The sequence below is a fragment of the Stenella coeruleoalba genome (genome assembly GCF_951394435.1).
Source record: "Stenella coeruleoalba genome assembly, chromosome: 20".
Taxonomy (NCBI): domain Eukaryota; kingdom Metazoa; phylum Chordata; class Mammalia; order Artiodactyla; family Delphinidae; genus Stenella; species Stenella coeruleoalba.
The window spans coordinates 5,657,802-5,678,921 of NC_137166.1; the positions used below are offsets into that span (position 1 = coordinate 5,657,802).

Here is a 21,120-nt window from a genome sequence, read left to right on the forward strand (position 1 = left end):
CTGTGTTAGGCACTGTACTGGATCACTCACTACCCTTCGTAAATTACAGTTAATGGGAAGAAAAATACAAAAGAAACTATATTGCTGCTCAAAATATGTTGTGTCATCTAAGAGGTATAAACAAATGTGTAAAGGAGATCAAACAAAAATTCCATGGAGGAGACCGACTGCTGTATTTAAAACAGATAACCAACAAGAACCTACTGTACGGCACAGGGAACGCTGCTCAATATTTTGTAATAACTTCAATGGGAAAAGATTTGAAAAAGAATAGATACATGTATATGTATAACTGAATCACTTTGCTATACACCTGAAACTAACACATTGTTAATCAACTATGCTCCAATATAAAATAAAATTTTTTTTAAATATAGGCTTAAATATAGCCCAGCATTGCCCAATAGAAATCTAACACGAGTCATATAGCTAAGTTAAAATTTTCTGGTAGCTACATTAAAAAAAGTTAAAAAATAAACAAAAAAAAAACATGAGGTTAATTTTAATCATTGCAATATATCCAAAATAATTTTATTGCAACATGACATCTACATGAGGATTATTAATGAGATACATTCCATTAAAATCCTAACTTACATCTCAATTTGGACATTATATTTTCAACAAAAATATTTAATCTGTATTTAGATTAAAATTTACAAGATAGATTCAATATCTTGTAATAACCTATAATGGAAAATAATCTGAAAAATATATATAGATGTATAACTGAATCACTTGGCTGTTCCCCTGAAACTAACTATACTGTAAATCAACTATACTTCAATTAAAAAAAATTTACAGTTGAAAAGTCAGATTCACATGCAAGTTGTTCCAGTAACTGGATCAAGCAGTAGTTTTTAAGTTTAAATTAAAATCAGTTAAAATTTAATAAAGTGCAAAAATCCAGTTCCTCAATCACACTCGCTACATTTCAAGAGCTCAACAGCCACACGCGGTTAGAGGCTGCCATGCTGGACAGAGTAGACGTGGAACTTTCTTCAGCGATGCAAATGTGCCATTGGATGTACAACCTTAGAATGTAAATGGAGTGGCCCTATGCAGTGGGGATGAAGAGGGCGTGTCCCAGAAAGAGGGAAGAGTTCAAAGTCATGGAAATATGAAATGCATATGTACAACTAGGGTTGCTGAATGTAGAAATACATTCTGCTGGTCATCTCACCAAGAAAATTTTGAGCACTAAGCTTCTGGACATCTTAGATCACCTATATTCAAATTTCTCTCCTATACAACAACCAATGGTAACTTTTAGTCACTGAATAAAACTGCTACTTGTTTGAAAATGGGGAAATGAAACAGATATAAATTTTTGAGAAGAGACATGTAGTTAGACTTGAATAAAAGGTATGAAAAAATGGATTTTAAAAGGCTGATGATGATTATATAAAATAAATCAGGCAATAGAATGGAGCAAGGTACCCTAAGTCTACATATCAGTAGAAAGGTGAGATGGAATAGTGCTCGATGGGGATGCATTTAGTATCAGCTTTCTGGTCCAGCTTCTGGGGATGCAGCTTGGCACCCATGGGTTCGCAAAGTGTTGCAAAGGACTATTAAATGGAGGAAAACAAATTTAATCCCAAGGCCATAAGACTCCTTAGCACCTGTTTGCATAGGTGGGCGTAAAGGGGAGATACAGAGTTCCTGGATGTGGGGAGACCTCTAACCACGGTATACATCCAGAACCCTGAGAAATATTTAGGACCTGCCATAAATTGTCCTCAGGTGTGACTTACATTCATGACACAATCAAAGCAGAGTCCTGGTTGAGTGGTTTTCATGATTTGGTCTAATGATCTATGTTGATTCCCTTTACAAAGAGTACATGGTCCCATTACGTATTTCTTCCATTCTGGGTTAAATATGTCCTTCTAAAGGCTCATTCTACCAATTTATAGGGGATATAAAAAAAGGAATTTCAGTAAAATGTACTTTCATTGGTTTTGATGAAAAGGGTTTGTGATGAAAATAGAATCTCTAACAAGCACTTCATAAATGACTTGTCTTTCAAACTTAATATAAAACAGAATAAAATACATCTCCAAAAGACCTCCTTGCTGCCTCACAGATTGCAAGTCCCCTGCTCTCAATCAACTCAAAAATCTCTATAGACGCAATCAAATATTTATCAGTGAAAATTGGTAAAACTGAGAAATTATTTATGGCCCAAATTTTGAAATAGTCATACACTGAAGGGGGAGGAAGAAAAAAAAAAAGGTTATGTTGGAAACTACACATTTCTCTCCAGGGCACATACTCCCAGATCCTCCCTGCTGTCTAGAATTCAAAACTGGGAAGGAAATCACAGGTTTGAGGAAATGTGTTCACCGCTGGGTGTTCTACCCTTTTTTCAGAAACACTGAGAGATACGATGGAAAACCAGCCCCCAAATTCTAATAATTTAGCTACTTACCAACTAATTAATTATTTTGCAGATAGATAAAATATGTGTATGTCAAAACTTTGCCTAATACCTAGAGCTGCCTGCGTAGCTTTTTAGTGAATATGTAATTCTACGTGGCATGGCCTTCAACTGTGAGAAACCTCCCACGGGGGCGAAATCGCCGCAGCACCTTGCTTTTGATATCGTTACCCTCTAGTATATGGGTCTTCATTCTTTAAAGAAATTCAGATTGTGATAAAATATGACAAAAAAGAAAATAAAGAGACAAATACTTGGTCTCCATTCACCATCCTGAATTGTAAGACAAAGTACTTTCGTGCCAACATGCCAGCTCTTCTGCCTTTTATAATAATTTTATACTTAAACTTAATTTTTCCCAACGTTGTATTATGAAATTTCCAAACACGTAGGAAAGTTGAAAGAAGTTCACAGTGATCAACTGTGCTCATCACCTAGATTCCATCATTAACATTTTGCTCTACTTGCTTTGTCATATATCTATCCATTGATCCACCCCTCTAACCATCTTATTTCTTGGCACATTTCAAGGTATTAAACTTAGTTTTAATGATATTTTAAAAAAGTAATTTTCAGCAAGGACATTTCACTCCATGCAAGAGAATTCTCAGGTTGCACTCCGTAGCCCTGAGCCTACTGGTTAAGAGTGCAGACTGTGAAATCTCAAAGAGGTGGCACAAAGCGTGCCTCTGCAGCTAAGTGTGTGATTTCGGACAGGTTACACCATCCCTCTGAGTCTCATTACCCTCATTCGGCACCTTGGAAGATGGTCCTCGTGGGGTTGTTATTATGAAAATTCAACATAATAGACGAAAAGTGCTTACACTTTATTGTGACAAATAAAGAATTTGTGATGATTTTTTCTACTCTTCTCTAATCCTGTGAGATCAAGGCCTCTGTTTCCTTTGCCATTAAATCAGCAGCCCCTTGCACAGTGCCTTGTAAATAGCAGAGGCTGCATATTGATATTATTGATATGAATTGATATGAATTGGGTTAAATTTCAGAGGTTTTCCCTCCTGGGATGAAACAAGTACTTATTATTGGAGAGAGGCAAGTGCAGTGGCTTCAAAGGCACGAGGCATAAGAAAGTTAGTTGAGGAAACGAGTTGGGAGCAGGAGATGAGACAAAGAGAAAAAATCTGGCCTGCAAAGCAACAGTGTTTATATCAAGTTTAGTGATAGAGCAGAATTCATCAGTGCCCAGTCCCAGTCCCTTGCACCTCACCTTTTCAGTGCACACTAGCCACCATGATGCCTAAAGGCTCTCCCGCAAGCCTCAGAAGGCCATTGTGCTGGTGCACAGAACACAGGGCATGATGGATGTGCTGGGGAGTTTAGACTTCTGGGAGCAGCCCTCAACCAGACGGATAGGGATGGTATATAAATACCCCAGCTCCCTCCTCCGTGGACAGGATAACCCTGAGAGTGTGTCTTACACCATTTTCTAGCCTTTCTCTGTGGGATTACAATCCAGTCACCCACAGTGGTAAACAGGCCTCTCAACTGGCTGCTTCCCCTTTCCTGCATCACTCCTTCACTCCCTTACCAGTATTACTGGTATAGAAATTACCTACATTTGAATTCTTGTCTCAGGGAACCCAAAGTAAGACAACTGTCTTTATGCCCACAGAATCTCTTCTTCAAATGACATTCTACACTGAAATCTGATATGTAATATTTATAAGATTAGAGCTGCCTGACTCGTAGAGTTTGGGTGGATGGGAGTGGTGACATGTGGAGGCCAAAGCCCTGCCTCCTGGGTCTCTTTTCCCTTCTCCCAGCCTCCCCAGCACTCAGTGAAGACTCCTGTATCTTCTCACAGCTCGACAGAGCCTTGCTTGTCAGCTATAGGCAGAGTTGATTAGGATATGATATAAGATATAAATAGAAGAATAAGAGGAATGAATAAAAACAGGCAGAGACAAAGAGGGAAATATGTTCCTTCAAAGGCCTAAGAAGCATGGACAAACACAGAATTCTTGCAAGGCAGTGCAGTTATTCTGTAAAAGCCATCGGGAGGTTTGGGAGGCTTTCACACCATTATGATGTTAGTACACTACTGCACTTAGAAAAGCTGTTGTTTGTAGAGAACCCAGGTTGAAACCCAGGGCTGAACCCAGGTGGGCAGTACATAGGGGCTAAGGAGACAGAAGTCTTCAGCTTGAAAAACAAATTGTGTTCTGAGGCTGTAACAAGTAAGAAACCATGCAGAAGAATGTCCTTAGTTAGCTGCATACTTATTGATCCATTATGTATCTTAAGGAAAGAGCCTTGTGAAAACTCTCTAAATATACTGAGGGGGGACAAATGTATGGGGCTGGAGGAAGCTTTAGGATGACCACATAACTTACTGTCCAAAGCTGGACAAGTTTAAGGGGAAAGGTGGTGCTCATAATAATTATGGCAGGACAACAAAATTTCCAGGCAAGTGAGATGTGATAATTCACCCTTGTTGTAAACTAATTAATAGAATTGAAATTCCGATACTGAAAGTACTATAGTTTAGTGGTAGGCAGGGGAGGAGAAAGTATTTTAGCTCAGACCTCCTTAAACCTGAGTGTGCATCAGAATCACCTGGGATCTCTTAAAAATGCTGGTGCTTGGTCTTCACCCCCTGACCAACTGAGTCAATTTCTGAGGGTGGAGACTGGCATCTGTATTTTAACTGCCCCAGCTGACTCTGATGCACAGCGAGGGCTGAAAACACCAAGCGTACATGAAGGAGACCTGCAGAACAAGGGTGCAGCTTGTGCCTCAAACTGTCTGGGGGCAGAGTCTTGCAGACTTGAGGACTCTGGCCCCTTGGTGAGTGCTATCCTTGGCTTCAGGGAAACCTACACAAAGGCCATGACAGAGGCGAGGGCTGTCCAAAGGGCCAGGGCACGTCAGCTGTACCACTGTCCTCTCAGAAGAGCTCTGCTTCCCTTTGCATCATATCCTGGAAATCTGGCAAGATTTTGCATCTTTGGTACAGTGATAGTTTAAAATCATAAATATGGTTATTATCAGGATATCAGATTATGAATGTTTCTAATTTCCAATAGAAATAGATTTCTAATAGTCCAAGTCACACTAACCTCTTGCCCGGGTCACTATAAAACCTTCCTTCTTGGCTGTTTGTGTGTGTCCACTTCTCCCCACTACTCTGCTCCCACAGATCGTTCCCTACAAGGCAGCCAGAGGGACCTTTCAAAAGGTCCAGACACACACAAACACACCTGGGAGACTTTCCAGTGGTTTCTGGCTGCATGCACGATGAAAATCCTATTCATCACTATGGTCTCCAAGACCCACATGACAGGCCAACTTCTCTGACTTCAACTCTTATCACTCTTTTCCTTGTTCACTACATTGCAGCCAACCAGGCATTCTGCTAGTCAAATCCACCTCATTCTTTTGCACCTCCAGGCTTTTGCACACGCAGTTGCCGCTGCCAAGTCTATGGTTTTCCCGACCTCCCCTTGGCTATCCCTTTCTCATTCTTCCCGCCCCCACTCAAACGTCAGGGACACGACCCAGCTGCTCCCGGTCATTTGTGCCGAGATTCCCTCCTCCCTCTTCACCCTGGTCCTGCCATTTACTCTTCTTCACATCACCCCGTGTCTGTTACTCACAGCATTTGTTATCCTCTGCAGTTTTCTCATTTGTTTACTCATTGAAAAAATCTACCTCCCCACTAGAACACAAGCTCTATAACAATAGGGGCTTGGATGCTTGTTCACACCTCCACTAAACCGATCTCAATCTTGCAGTCTGGCATATAACAGGTGCTCCTTATTGATTCAATGAATAGATAAACAATCCAATAGCACCAGCCATTCAGATCATCCATTCAACTAACCACCATTGCTCAAATCCCGAGATCATTGAAAAATATGAACTGGTGAAAATTCAATTCTCCATGTCGGCTTTGCTATGGGGAGAGGGTGTGCTGACCAGGCAACATCAGTATTTCTGCCTATTTAACAGTGACTATTTCTTCCTGGAAAAGTTGTTTCTCTGATTCATGTGACAGTGCTTTCTGGATCTGGTTAGTATGGTTTAGTTCCTTTGATCTATCATCATCCGGGTATACTAAGGGGACTGAACTGGCGGACGGCCTGGGCATCATCTACAAAAGCTGTGAGTCTATTGCTTAACCAAAGACATCCTCATGTCACAACTCTTACATCATTATCTACCATGTAGATCTCAGAATCATGACAAAGGTGTTGTTGTGTTTTTTTGTTTTTGTTTTTTGTAAATTCCCTTTTTCATGACCTTTGACATTCTTTTCTTGGCAAAAAAATCTGGCCTCTTACCACAGAGGATCTGAGGCCAATTCCTGCTGGTCGCCAAGCCAGTCAGAGTCAGCTTGTCTCGTGTATGCGCATCTCACAATAAAAGCATGCTTTAGCGGTTTTCTTTGTCTGACTTACCTTGCCAACATCTCTTGGGAAAGGTTGTCTCTGATTCTCTGGAATTAAAATGGGAGATACCACAATGGACCTCTTTTGTCTTGGGACAGGAGAAGTTCTTTCAAATTTAAATATATCCTAAAAGAGAAAAAACAAATCAATTGACTAAAATCCCCCACGGAGAAGATGTATCAGTCTGCTCTGAGATATGGCTCCTTTGTTGTGAAAGCATACAGCTGTTTGGACATTGTTAATTTTATTCTATCAAACCTCATTAGCGTTAGCAAGTACATCATTAGAATTATACTAAAGCTGACATTGTGATTCACAATGACTATCATTAAGCTGTTTAATCCCATCTTCTGAATCATTCTATTCACAATGTCAGTCTTGATTTATACATCCTTCCATGCTTTTGTGTTCCCATTCTTAATCTGTCAAGTGAGGAGATTACTTGGCTGGTCACTAACCCACAGAACTCGCTGGGTACAAGTGTGACTCTCCTCACGGCCAAATGCAAGGTCCTCACAATCACAAATGAATAGGGATGAGGGGTAATCACAGCATTCCAAACACAATGTTCCACAATGTCAGGCATTATGGAGACTCTTAGTCAATGTTCTGTCAAAGTCTGTTTGCTATTATTAGTGGGTCCACTCCTGGAACTCACTCCCCATGCAGTATGTCCCAAACTGCAATCATTGGAACAACACTGTGAGAATTTCTGTCTCATCTGTAATTCACCTTTTTAATTGAATAAATGGATGCAAAAAGGGAAACTTTGTGTCATTATTTTAAATATAGTACCAGTATGGCTTCTCATAAAAAGTACGAAAACGTAAAAATAAACAATGAGATCAATGATGTTATTAAATTTGAGCTGGACTTAGGTGGGTGGAAAGTTTCCTCTTTTTGAAAGGGAGATAAGAAAAGGCTAGAGGGGTGTTAAAGGGTTGTTAGCACTGAGCTGAGACTTTCTCCTTGACCCAATCAGAGGACTTAAAGAGAATTAAAAATGGGATATAATTTTCAATATATAAACCAATCATATTCAATACCACACACTAAGATTACCTGAGGTACCACCAAAAGCAAGCATCTCAAACTCTGGACAATAAGTTCCTATGAAAATCACGTGGCAAATTATATTTAAACACCATCACTGACCCATGCTCCATAAAAGTGTATGCATGTACATGTATATATGTTATATGATAGTGATATGGCTTTATACGTATATGATAGTTTTATTTTTATTATTTTAAAAAATATCTACTTATTTATTTGGCTGCAGCGGGTCTTAGTTGTGGCACATGGGATCTTTAGTTGTGGCATGAGGCATCTTTAGCTGCAGCATGCGGGATTTAGTTCCCTGACCTGGGATCGAACCCAGACCCCCTGCACTGGGAGCGCAGAGTCTTAACGACTGGACCACCAGGGAAGTCCCAATATATAATAATTTTAAAGGAAACTCTATATAAAAAAGCCAAGTAGGAAACAAGACCAGAGAAGGCTATGAAAATGTATATAGTCTTTCTCTTGATTTTGGTCAGATTGTAAACTGATGTTATTCTTGTGGAAAGTAACCAGGCAGCATTTATTTCTCAAGAACCTTACAAGTGTACATATCCCTTCACTCTGTAATCTCACTCCTAGGAATACATCCAAATGCTAAATTCAAAGGAGGAAAAAACTGAAAGCAGGAAGATGTTTAGTGAGACACTATTTATAAAGAGCAAAAATGGCAAACCACCTGAATGTTCAATTGCAGGAGAAGGTTAAATTTGGGTCCATCAGCAGGAGACACTCTTAGGCGGTCACCAATAAGGCAGTTGTAAAGACCACGTTCTAACCACTATGATCATCATTTGACTGCTTCCACAATCACAACCACAAACTATTATAATAACAACAATTTATTAAACACGTGTTGTTTAATAAACAACAATTTATTAAACACGTTAAACACGTGTTATAATAACAACAATTTATTAAACACGTACCCTACATGTGTCTTTGCTAATATTTGCAATAAACTTCTCAAGTACATCCTAGCCGTCCTTAACCAATGAGAAATGTTAAGCTCTTAGAGGTTATATAAATTGCTGCAATTCACCTAATTAGCTGAGAGAATATGTAAGATAATATGTGTAGGAAAATACAGAATACCATATTGGCTGCCCTCTACTTTATATAAACTATACTGAACATAGAAGAATAATATCCAAAACCTCAATGAATAAGTCCAAATAAAAGACTGCTTGGGGACTTCCCTGGTGGCACAGTGGTTAAGAATCTGCCTGCCAATGCAAGAGACATGGGTTCGAGCCCTGGTCCGGGAAGATCCCACATGCCACAGAGCAGCTAAGCCTGTGCGCCACAACTACTGAAGCCTGTGTGCCTACAGCCCGTGCTCCACAACAAGAGAAGCCACCACAATGAGAAGCCCGTGGACCGCAACAAAGAGTAGCCCCCGCTCGCTGCAACTAGAGAAAGTCTGCACAGCAACAGAGACGCAACATAGCCAAAAATAAATAAATAAAATAAATTAAAAAAAAAACAACCAACCAACACACCAACCAAATAAATAAATAAATAACCCAACCCCAACCATGTAGAAAACAGCAGAGAAAGAAAGAGAGAATGGGACAGTGAGAAGACAATGAAAAACAGAGTGGATTACATCCATAAAACACTGATGTATAACATCTGTAAAGAGGCTTATTAGGGAATATGAAAAGAACAGAAAACATGTAAAATACGTGCAATATACGAATCTTATTTACAATTAAAAAAATCTTGAAGCTTGTATGAAGGAAAGTCTAGGAAAGCACTTTGAAAACATTTAAAGTCCTATGCAAATGTAAGGGATTGGTGATTCTATTCTATAATAAGAGCAAAAGTAGGTTTCCATTCATTATGACGATATGTGTGAAAATGTATGTAAAGTAATGAAAAGCATACTCACTGTCAGTAACAAACATTCCATTGTTTGCAGTACAGAACTTATTTGTGTTTGCAAGCCTGTGAATGGGTGACAGGTGACCAGAGTGGTAAGGTTCCTGAGTCCCCATTTCTACCTCTGGCGTCCTCCCGGTTTACCAGCTACTGAAGCCCACACTGCCAATCCATTTCCTTCCCCCTCATAGCCCAGCAGCTTGGTAATAAGGACACCTGTGTAAACTCCCTGGCTCTAAGGTACCTTCGAAGAGAAGCAGGAGGCTCTGAGTCTCAGGATAGGAAAGAGCATCTGGAAAGGAGGGGGTGGAGGTAGAGTGACCAATTGTAGAGAGGCCTCCGTGTGCACAGGACTCTCTGAGCCCACCATGGTGGGCAGGACTGGGGCATCCTTTTTCTTCCAACTCAACATTTTTTGTGTTACAATGGCAGGGACCTCAACAAAAAATTGGTCCATGACCATGACTCTATGTCTGCGGCTCCACTTCTGTCTTTGTGATTTATGTGTGTCTCTATCAACTACGTGTTTGTGGACAGATGTCTACCTTTGGTCAGGTCTGTGGTAATGAGTCTGTCTGTGTGCTCTGAAGCCAAGTGCTTTTCTGTGACTGGGGCCATTGAGGAGCCATAGCATCTAATTTGATTGACAAATACCATATGCACATCTAGGCACGTGTGTGTGTGTTTGTATCTGTCAATCTATAATGTGAAGCCTTTGAATGCAACAGGATGTGGCCGTAACCTCAAAGAAAGACAAGATGGAAGCAGTGAGGTTTAAAAGTATGTGACTAATTCAAGAGATGTTTACAGAAGAAGAGACAGAGGTGTGGGAAAGAACAGAGCATCAGGCTAAAGGACAGGCTGTGTTAGGACTCCCTGTCTTCTGGTGTTGCCATTAGCAAGTGAGAAGTAAAACATTGCCTGCTATATCAGTAAATAAAGGATGTAGCTAGCACGTTACAGCTGCTTGGATGGTGCAGCCCAAGGAAACTCAGGATGAGAAAACACAGGATGCTGGCCCCAGACAGCTGAGGTGCATATCAAAGGAATGATTTCAGTGAACCCAGACTCTTGCATCTTCCCATACATAGAAAAGTGCTAAATTCCTTAACTTGAGATATCTAGTTTCCTTTTATTAACCGTAACCTTTTGTTCCAACTACCTGGTGTTGTTGAAAAACCTCTTCTATATCCTGGCTTCCCCCTCTTCCTCTTCTGAACAGTTTTCTCAGTCTATATCTGAGATGCTGTCTCTGGGCTTGAAGTCCTAAGAATGTTCACCATATAAAACATAACTTTCAACTTTTAAGTTGTGCATCTTTTTTTTCAGCCGACACAAGATAGTGGGTAAATAGGAAAAAGGCAGTTCTGGGCACAGATGATGGGTGTTGTGACTTTGAGGGCAGCCAACATAGTTTTCTAGAGGGTGTATAAGTAGCTGCATTCGGGAGGGAGAGATGAAAGGGGACAAGAAGTGTCACTCACGTACAAGAGCAGCTAGACGTGAAGGAGAAGCTGACACCATCCAGGTTATGTGGAGGGAAAAGGGAGGAACTCAATCATCCGATGAGTTTCTAAAAGGCCAGCAAAGGCCACAGAAAGGTTAGGAGGCAAAAGGAGGAAAACCAAAAGGACAAAGAGATGAGGATTTCAAAAAGGAGAGAGTGCACGGCCATATCACACAACTCAGGCGTCCCCTCCAACAGGCTGAACACTATGAGGAGGCTGTCGGGCTGACGATGAACAGGTAACTGAGGACTTTAGGAAGACAACTTTAAGAGTGTGTTAGGGTCCAGGGTCAGAGGAACCAATGAGAAGTGAGGGCTTTGGTGAGGAAGGAAAGAAGCTGGAAGAAGTTGGAAGTTTGTCAGCTCAAGGGGAGACCAGGAAGGGTGCTGGGCTGCGAGGCGGGGGTCAGAGGCAGGCAGCCATAGTGTTGGGTGAATGAAGACACAGAAGGGAGGTGACCCCAGAGGGAGACGGATGGCTGAAGGTGGTGGGAAGGGAGCGGATCAACGGCACGACCAGCCCCAGAGAGGACAGGGAGGGCTTTAAGGGGAATTTCTCGTTTGTAAATGACGATAACTCTCCTGTGCTCTTGGTTATCAGAATGAAATGAGAAATGGCACTTGAAGGTGGTCTGCACTCTCCAAAGAACAGCACAAAAGTGAAGGATGGTCTTATTCATACCAGGACAGCGGATGTGAGGAAATGAAGACAAGCCACTCCGTGTCTTTTAGGAGTGAGTAATTCAGCTGTGGGTGGCCTGACGCCAGATCTTAAACAGACACTTGCAGACACGCAGCCACCTCCAGATTTCTAGACTACTAGACACATGCACACTGACATCAAAGTCCTCTCTCACCAAACACAAACACTCATGCACTCGTGCACGTGTACACACTCAGAATCCATTTGATAGGGTCACACACATACACTGACACACACACACTCATTAACAGATGCACATGCAACAGACACACATCACATGCCTAGACCCAAGGACACACACAACACAGCTTCCCCCTGCAAACCAACACAGTTCCCTCAGCCACAAGAACACACACACAGACACGGGGCATGCAGAGGAAAGTGCACGACTAGTCATGTGCCTTCAGTCGGTGACCAATGATCCATCCACGTCTTTGAGCCTGGAAAAGCCGGAGGCTTGCAGGGGCCTCATCCTATCTTGCTTCAGTCAAAGGTCAGAACTCTGTCCTCTGGCAGACTCATTCATGCGGCATTTTACTACAGGGAATTGTCACCCTTACATAAATATCTCTCGTCTCCCATGGGCTGACTGGGGCCTGTGTCTTTCTGTCGAAGGGTGTTGGGGTTTACAATCTCATTTGCTTTCCTCCCTGATTCTCAATCTCAGGAGAAATTGGCAGTGCATTAAAAGCAAGTTTCATGCTACATCACACAGTCCCAAAGAACACCTTGGAAATAATGAGGAGGCCCCTGCAACTGTGAGGGACAGGGGAGGGGTTGGGGATGGGAGGGGAGGATGGGGGCCAAGGGAAGGAGGAAGCAGAAAGGATGAAGAACGTGACAAGGAGAGAAAGAGTGGATTTATTTTCATTCATTCATTTCTTCAGAAACTATCTGTGGATCCCTTCCTTCCTGCCAGGAGTAATTCTCGGCATCTGGGAGAGTGCAGTGCCCTCATGCAGCTCACAGTCTAGATGGAGGAGACAGACAGTGAACACGGTCCAGGAGAACAGATAGGCAGGGAGGGCTCACTGTGCACAGAGGAGGGGAGGCCGGGACGGGCCCACTGGGAAGGCGGCCTTGGAGGATGAAGCAACGAAGGCACCCTGTGGCAGGACAAGGCACCAGCAGCAGCAGGAACAGACCCTGGCAAGTGTGCGCTGCAGGGAGGCCTGGCCTGGAAGAGCGGGGGAGACAGTCCAGGGAGCTGGTAAAGGGAATTCAGATCCTGCGTGGCCAGCCACATAGACTGCAGAGAGCACTTGGGCTTTTACTCTGCGTGAGATGTGAGTCATGGGAAGGTGTTTTGTTTGTTTCTTTTTGTGGGCGGGTTTTAAGCTGAAGAATGACATGAACCCACTTACAATTACATATATATCTACACACACATATTTCATGTTGGCTGCCGTGTGACAAACAGATTTTCAGGGTTAAAGTAAAGAAATGTTTATCTGTTGGGTTTCTTTTTTCCAACCCTGTCTTCACAGAGCACTGAGATTCCTCCTAAAATGCAAATCTGAGCTTTCGATCTGGGGAAAAGGAGAGTTGGGGGTCAACTTTCCCTGGTTGGAGTCCCTCTATCCTCCTTCCTTCCCACAGTATTTTTAATGTATTATCTAGGTACAGTTTAAGTACCGTTACATTTACCCATTTTAAGGGGGCAATGCAACGATTATCAGGAAGTTTACAGAGTTGTGTGATCATCACCACAAACTAATTTTAGAACATTTCCATCAGCCTCCAAAGAAACCTCATGCCCATATGCTCACTCCCCTGTTCTAAGCCCCAGCCGCCGGCAACCATCAATCTACTTCCTGTCTGTACACATCTGCCTTCTCCAGACATGTCATAAAAGGGAATCACAGTATGTTTTCACAGTATTTTCATGGACTCTGCTTCCACTTCATAGCTGATTTGAAGATCATGAAGCAGAAAGGGATACAGTTAGTGGTAAGGGGTGTGTAAGGCCAGCCCCCCGCCTCCAGGTGCGACCATGCTCGGGGGCACCCAGAGTCCCAACTGGCCCCAGGCTGGCCAAGAGCCCTGCTGTAATCGCAGTACGTGTCTCCTCCGTTCACCTCTTCCCACTGCCCCCTCCTGCTGCCCTCATCTCTGTGTGGATGCAGACACCCCTCCCCTTCTCCACAAAGATCTCTGAGTTGCAAGGTTTGTTCCCAGGGAAACCATCTAGGACACCCTCAAGGCAAGAGCTGTCCAGGGTAGAGACGAACTGGGCTGGTGTCCCAGAAGTGAAGGGGAACAGAAAGGTTTGGGCCCAGACTGGTGTTCTACAGCTGGGACCGCTCTCCATGTTTTGGCTGTCACTGCTGCCTCCCTCCACGTCCAGCTGAGGGCTGAAAAGTCTTCCAAGAGCCACTACAAGAAAATAGTGAGATTTGAGAGGAATAGCCCTGCTCTCTTCACAGTGAACCCAAAGCCAGACAGCAGCTCAGACCTGTCTTGCTACCTGGAAGAGGACCCTCATGAGCCGACACCCAAAGGGGCAGGAAGTGGCCAGAGAACTCATATGTGCCCGCCATAGCTCATGCCTCTGCATTAGGTAATAAATGTGAGAGAAAAAGAGCAACAATTTTATAAAGAAGCCACAAGCCACTGCCTTTGTTCTCTCTCCAACTTTGTAACTTTTGGGCAAAATTATGTGCTAAGAGAAGTTATTGTAACAGGGAAAAGCATCGTAGATGCTGGCAGCATCCCTCTGGCTGAAGCAGGGAGTGCAGGGAGGGCAGTGCCACCTGAGACTTTTCAGCCTGGCCTGACTGTGGACAGTCTTGTAGATCATGTTGGGAAGGTCTGATGTGCTTCCCAGGCAGCGGGGAGCCTTTACCGGTTTCGTGCAAAGGTATGATGCTTTGGGTTTGAATTCCATGTCTGGTTGAAAGATCATGAGAATTATTCCTTTGATGAGTTTGAAGCCTGGGTTCTGGACTCAAGTCTGAAAGTCACAGCCTATTCCTTTCTTATCTTTCTAGTCCTAAAATATACTTGGCATCCTGGCCCTGGACTCACTGAGTCTGCCAAAGGAAACACTGCTATTTAGTGAGTAGCTATTATGTGCCAGGCACTGTGCTAGGCACACTGTGACATTATCTCATTTAATACATCCAACAACTCACAGGTAGAACCACCATGCCTGTTTTCCTGAGGTTCAAAGATATAAGAGACTTATCCGAAGTCACTTAGCTCTTAAGTGAGAGATGGGAACGCAGGCCTCTGTGACCCCAGTGCCCCCTGATCCAAGCAGGATGCTACTCACCTCCCCAGGGCTGTGCGTGGAGAGAGCTCCTTACTCAAGTATAACTGGAGAATCACAACTCTAACTTTTGCAGAGGATACGTAGCAAATGTCAATCAGCCTCCGGCTAATGGGAGCGGCTATACCTTTACTGCAAGGGGACAGTTTAATTGTCTGTAAATTTCTGCAAATGAATGGAGCAGCAGAAATCAATCTCCAATTTATCCCATTCTTGCAGCTGATCTCAATGTGCTGAAAGGTGCTGGGAGGAAGGTTCTGTGCTACTCAGTTCGCATTTCATATGCAATCAAATGCACCATTCAGCGTTGCTGTACCTGGGGTGAGATTTAAAGTTTGCTTTATTACCTTCTGGGGCTGAAGTTTGCCTACTTAAAGGAAGAAACAGTCCACAAACACCAAACTTTCAGTGGCAAATTTAGGAAGTCGGAGGGCCAATATAGTAAGTTTGCATCATTTCCAGCTATCTATTTTCCCAATATTCTGGAGGCCAAATGTCAGCTGAGCTGAGTCATCTGTCACAGGTTTACAGGACAGAGTTATGCTGACAATAAAATGGGGCGATATGGAAATTGTCCATTAGTATGGAAATGTGTATTGTGGAGCTAATTTTAAAGCTGGGGTGGGGTGGGGAGATGATGGCTGGTGGACTCCTAGGGTGCGGCGAAGCCAATCTACTATAGTAAATTATGCCACACCTGCTTTTCAAGGCCTGCTGGCACATAGCTGGGAGAAATGGGTGCAAACCACTGTTCCCGAGAGTCCCCAGGCACCATGGTTTTCCAGAAGTGACCACCAGTGACATCAGAAATGATTTCTCCAGTAATGAGTCACTAACAGGGGCTTTGGGGATGTCTGATCCCAAAACAAGAAACCTCACAGTGACTGACAGTCCATAGCAGAGCATCTGAATGATTAGCACCAAAGAAGTAATAAATTCCCAATAAAAATAAACGTGACAGTCATTTCTGTTAAGTATGTTTAGGGTGGAAAAGAAATGGCTTTGGCCAAAGTAATCAACAGAGAAAAGAAAGTTTTACCAGAGGAGTTTGCAATTTGAGTGATGCCTCCAGAAGTTCTCTGTCCAGCAGCCAAATAGATCTTTTGAAACATTCTCCTTCCTCTCATTAATGCCGTTATTTGCTTCCCCTTGTGAAAGGATGAAGCCGCCAATGTTACCAAGGCCAGCGAGGGCCAGCAGGCTTGGCTCCCAATGGCGCTCTGACTTCAGGAGCCCTTACTGTCCTCCTGGGCTGTGCTTCTGCAGCACGAGCCTCCTCGGCACCCTCAGGTCGCAAATGCTGGCTTCAGGGCTTTCCACCTACTGTTGTTCCTCATCATTCCTCCCTTCTTGTGCCTGGTTGACCCCCCGGATGCATCCGTGTACTCCCAGCTCAAGCACCCCTTCTAGACTCCTTCAGTCTCTTTTGCTGGGTGGGGGGAGGGGGTGCCTGCAGCCTGCCCGTTACATCCAGAGCTCTTATTCAGCTTCTGATTAATCACACATCCATTCAGTGTTTATCAATGTCTGCCTTCCGCACAGGCTACCAGCTCCATGAGGCCAGGCAGTATGTCTTCCTGGTTTGCCGCCGTGTCCCCTGGTTCCCAGTACAAGGCCAGGCACACAGCAGGTGTCCAAAAAGTATTTTTTAAATACTATTAGATAAAAAAATTATTAAATGAATATAGGGTTGTTGTAGAATTCGGATAATCCAGGTAATGGGCTTAGCATAGTGCCTGGTTCAGGGTATCTGCTCCACAGTTATGTCTGATAAGTACATGAATAAGATGCCTATGATTCCATGTTGATTTCCTCCTCAAGCCAAAAATAGCCTCTGTAACAAGACAATCACCACACACTGTTTGGATTCTTTGGCCCTTCAGTGTTTTGTGAAGTCGCTGAGTCTATAGAAATTTTTTAGAAAATTCACCCCTTGGACTGCCCGGCAGAAGACCATAGCTTTCTGGAAGAAATGACAACTGAGCTGAGACCTGAAGGCCAAGCGGGGTTCATCCAGGGATACGAGGAGGAGAGAGAGTTCCTGGCCAGGGACCAGCAAGTGAAAGGGCACAGAGGCAGAACATGGCCAAAGACCAGAAGGGCTGAAGCAGACGGTAGGGCTCCAGAAGCTTTGGGAAAGGCTGGAAGGGGAGGAGAGGGCAGGCCTCTTCCATTCTCACGGGACTGTTCTGAATCCTGAGGACCATGAGAAGCCCCTGAATGGTTTTAAGCAAAAGTCTGGGATCTGACCTTGTCTTTGACCTTGCCCTGTCAGAGCTGAGGGGCCACACCTGCAGAACACATTTTCTTAAATAAACTTTCCTTCATGATATTTGTTATCCTTACTTGAAAAGTTGGACTTAAAAATAAAACACACGTAAAACACCCTCCCCCTGCCCACACATATTCTACCACTTACTCTAAAACATCAATTTCCCCATGTTAGAACTGCTAGCTGAAAAATAAATAAATAAAAGCAAACGCTTTGGATGAAAATTTGCCAAATCACACTTCCAAGACGGAATTGCCTTCGAAATATTTCATGAATCTAGCAGGAGCAGTAACAACACAAATCAGAACTTGCTGGTTTCAAAAGAGGTGAAAAATGTTTTAAACATATTTACATTCTTTAGTTAGAGGTCCATTCAACCACGTGTGACGGTGATGGGAATATAATGGAGACAATTTTCCTTTATCTGCCCTGGCATTGATAAAATATTCATGTTAAAGAGCTACTTCTGAACACCTGGAGGCATCTTGCAGAGTGTTACAGATGGGCTTATTTTTCTAACACACATATGTAGTCCGGCCTCAACAGCTGTATTCATCTCAGTATGTATTCAGTATGCGTGAGCACGTAGCCCAGATCCCAAGCTTTCTGGTTGGCATGAGCTCATAAATGTGTGATTGGCCTTCAAAGAAAGTGCCGGTTAGAAAACCCCCATGTGGGAAAACAATGCTTTGCAATTCAGTGCGTACGTATTGGGTGTTCGTCAAATGCTTTTCCAGTGCAAGTTTCACAATTAATGATAGTGACTATCCTGTGGGTACCTCAAACACAACATGTCTTAAACCAAATTGAGTCCTGTCCTTCCACCCACTCTTGCCCAAACCCATAAGGCTTCTGGCTTCCCTTTTCTCAGCTGTTGAAGGGCTAGACGCTTATTTCCTATGGATGGTTTACTTCGTTTCCGCCATACCGCACTCCCAAGCGGTTGCCAACTCCTACAGATTCCACCCAGGGGATTTTCCCTGGAATATATCCCTTCCTTCCCTAGAACCATGTTCCCTGACATGTTGTCTACTCCCCTGTAGCTCACCTGCAGGTTCTTCATGACTCATTGTTCCTTTTTATATAGGAGCCCCCTGGATAGTAGAATCACAACCAGGACCTCAACACTCTTAGTCTGGGCTTCCCGGAAGCAGACACTGAGATAAGAATTTGGGGGCAAATAGTATTTTAATATATTTTCTGAAGTTTCTATAATGAACCTATTCTATTTACAATCAGTACAAAAAAAAAAAGAATTCATTTACTCACAACCCTGTATCAGACCAACAGAAATACTATTCTAAATATATACTATATAGAATAGTATTTCTGTTGGTCTGATACAGGGTTGTGAGTAAATTAATTCTTCCTTCCTGGTTTTAATATACTTTTTGCTCAAGTTGAAATTGGTCTGAATAATTGTGTATCTTGTGTTTTGAACCTAATGATAAATAGCAAGTTTTCTTCTCGCCCATGTTGCAAATTTTGTAAACGTCATTTGGTAGCTGCACAATACATCATGTGGATGCATCAGCCCGTATTTAACCATTCCCCTGATGTTATGCCCATACGTTTAGGTTCTTCCAATTCTGTTATTAAAATGCAAATAAAATATCATTGTATGCAAAGTTTTCTTTGCTTACTTGTTTGTTTTTCTCTAAACAGGATTCCTTAGAATGGACTAGCAAAAATGGGATTACTAGGTCAAAGTTGATGAACGTTGTAAAGGACCCGTCCCATGTTGCCAAACCCCCAATCACCACTGGAAACAGATTTGATCTTGCCATGGCTGAGCATCCCCAAGTGGTTCCAACACACCTCTCTGGCCGCAACTCCTACAGCTCCAACCATACTGCTTTTGCCCAAACTTGCCAGGCTCTCTGGTGACTTTACATCTTCATTGTCCTGTGTTCCTCTAACCTGGCTCTTCTCTTCTCACTCACCTCTAGCCCTGTCTGCCTGACTGATAACACGCAGAAACACACACATACACCACCCCACAACAGGCGCCTATTATATACTATGCGTGTCATCCTCCAGTTCAGGGTACATAGTAGTTACTGGATAGTCTCTGTTAACTCTGGCTTTCTTCTGCCAGGTTGCACTAGTATGCAAATGCATGCTTTAACTTTTAAACTTTAATAAAAAGGTTATTTAATAACTATCTATTTGCTTAATGAATGCCATCAAATAGCAGATGGCAAGCTGGTAGTATCTCTTTTCTTCTTTTTCCAAAGTTTTTGAGTTTTTCATTCCGTAAGGCAACTTCAGAGAAGAGGAAACTCTTGCATTTTTACGTAACACCCCTGATGCATTTAATCATTGGATTGGACGGGACATCGCTCTCCCCTCCCTTGCAGCTGAACTGCCTCATTAAATGGCAGAAGACCGGGCTGGCTGTGGCTGTGGATGGTACAGCCGCCCTGCAAATGAGGTTTGGCTTCACATGTGCCCGAGAGACTGGGTGATGATGGATGCCTCTGGGTTATTCTAGGATGGACTCAGAGAAAAACCCTGTGTGACTTTATCAGGTCCAAAACCAAGTGCTTCTTTACTTTCTTAAACCAGCTTCTCAGGCAGAATCTTATGGTGATCCAGGGAAAGGAGGGCCCCTAATCAAACGTTCCCAATAGCAGGGGGGAACAGCGTGTTCCTGTCTCAGATAAAGTAATGGAGGGAGGATATTTAAGGCAGTGTCCTGTACGTAAGAAAAGGGAAAAGTACATATCACCAGGACTCATTCTCTGGATTTAGTCAATTTTTGAGACCCTTGTTCCTCCTGCTTTTATCTACTTTCTTTCTTTTTGTTAACTTCTTGATGTTATGGCTGCAAACTCTAAAATTAGAAAGCTGTTTCCCACTCTGGCCACAAAGTCGATTGCCTCCTTTGTCCAACTGATTTTCAAATATCCTTTATGACTGAAATACAAGATTATTTTGCTTAAGGAGTTATTCTCAACATTTAACCTAAATCATCCTCTTTTCTTCCCCTCTGTAAATTTATTTTCTTTCATTGAAGCCTCCCCCAAACTTTCAGTACTATTCCTCTTCCTCTTTTGTTAAAGACATTTTAATTAAGATACCAGGGTTACATGAGCCTACTTAAGCAATATCTCCCTTTTATCTAGCTCTCTTCAGTGAAGTCCCAAATCGGCAATGTGTCTTTCATCAGCCTGTTCCATGTCTCACTCCTCCCTTTGTTCTGTGGTTTTTGTTGAGTTACAGATCCTCACATTTTAATTCAGCCCCAACCGCTATTCCACACTACGCCATTCACATTACGAAATTCGTCTTCACAACGATGCGTGTAATGTCGCACGTCTCCCTACATCACTGATTACTGCGGCCTTTGAAGGTTCAAAGGTGTGTCAGATCTACCAGGAAAAAGAGGAAAAGAGACCATATTTGATATTCTCCAACATCTGAGGTTTCCTTGGGCTCAGTGGTTTGATGTTGGGAGGGTAAAACAACTGCTTTAAAAAGAGGATAGTGTGTTATAAATATTCAGTTGCCATGTAATACTCATTCTTCCTTAAAAGACTGAAGGATAAGCCTCCTTTTTCAAA

The 21,120-nt window shown here is 42.9% G+C and overlaps 1 protein-coding gene across 3 annotated transcripts in view; it reads right to left on the minus strand.

The window, feature by feature from the left end:
* The window catches only part of CDH13 (cadherin 13), a 1,005,991-nt gene that overhangs the window by 548,601 nt on the left and 436,270 nt on the right, over window positions 1–21,120 (minus strand). For all 3 annotated transcript variants that reach the window (XM_079906234.1, XM_079906233.1, XM_079906235.1), the window contains one exon: window positions 6,865–6,981. In XM_079906234.1, the coding sequence (XP_079762360.1) occupies window positions 6,865–6,981 (117 nt within the window). The remainder of the gene's footprint in view (window positions 1–6,864; window positions 6,982–21,120) is intronic.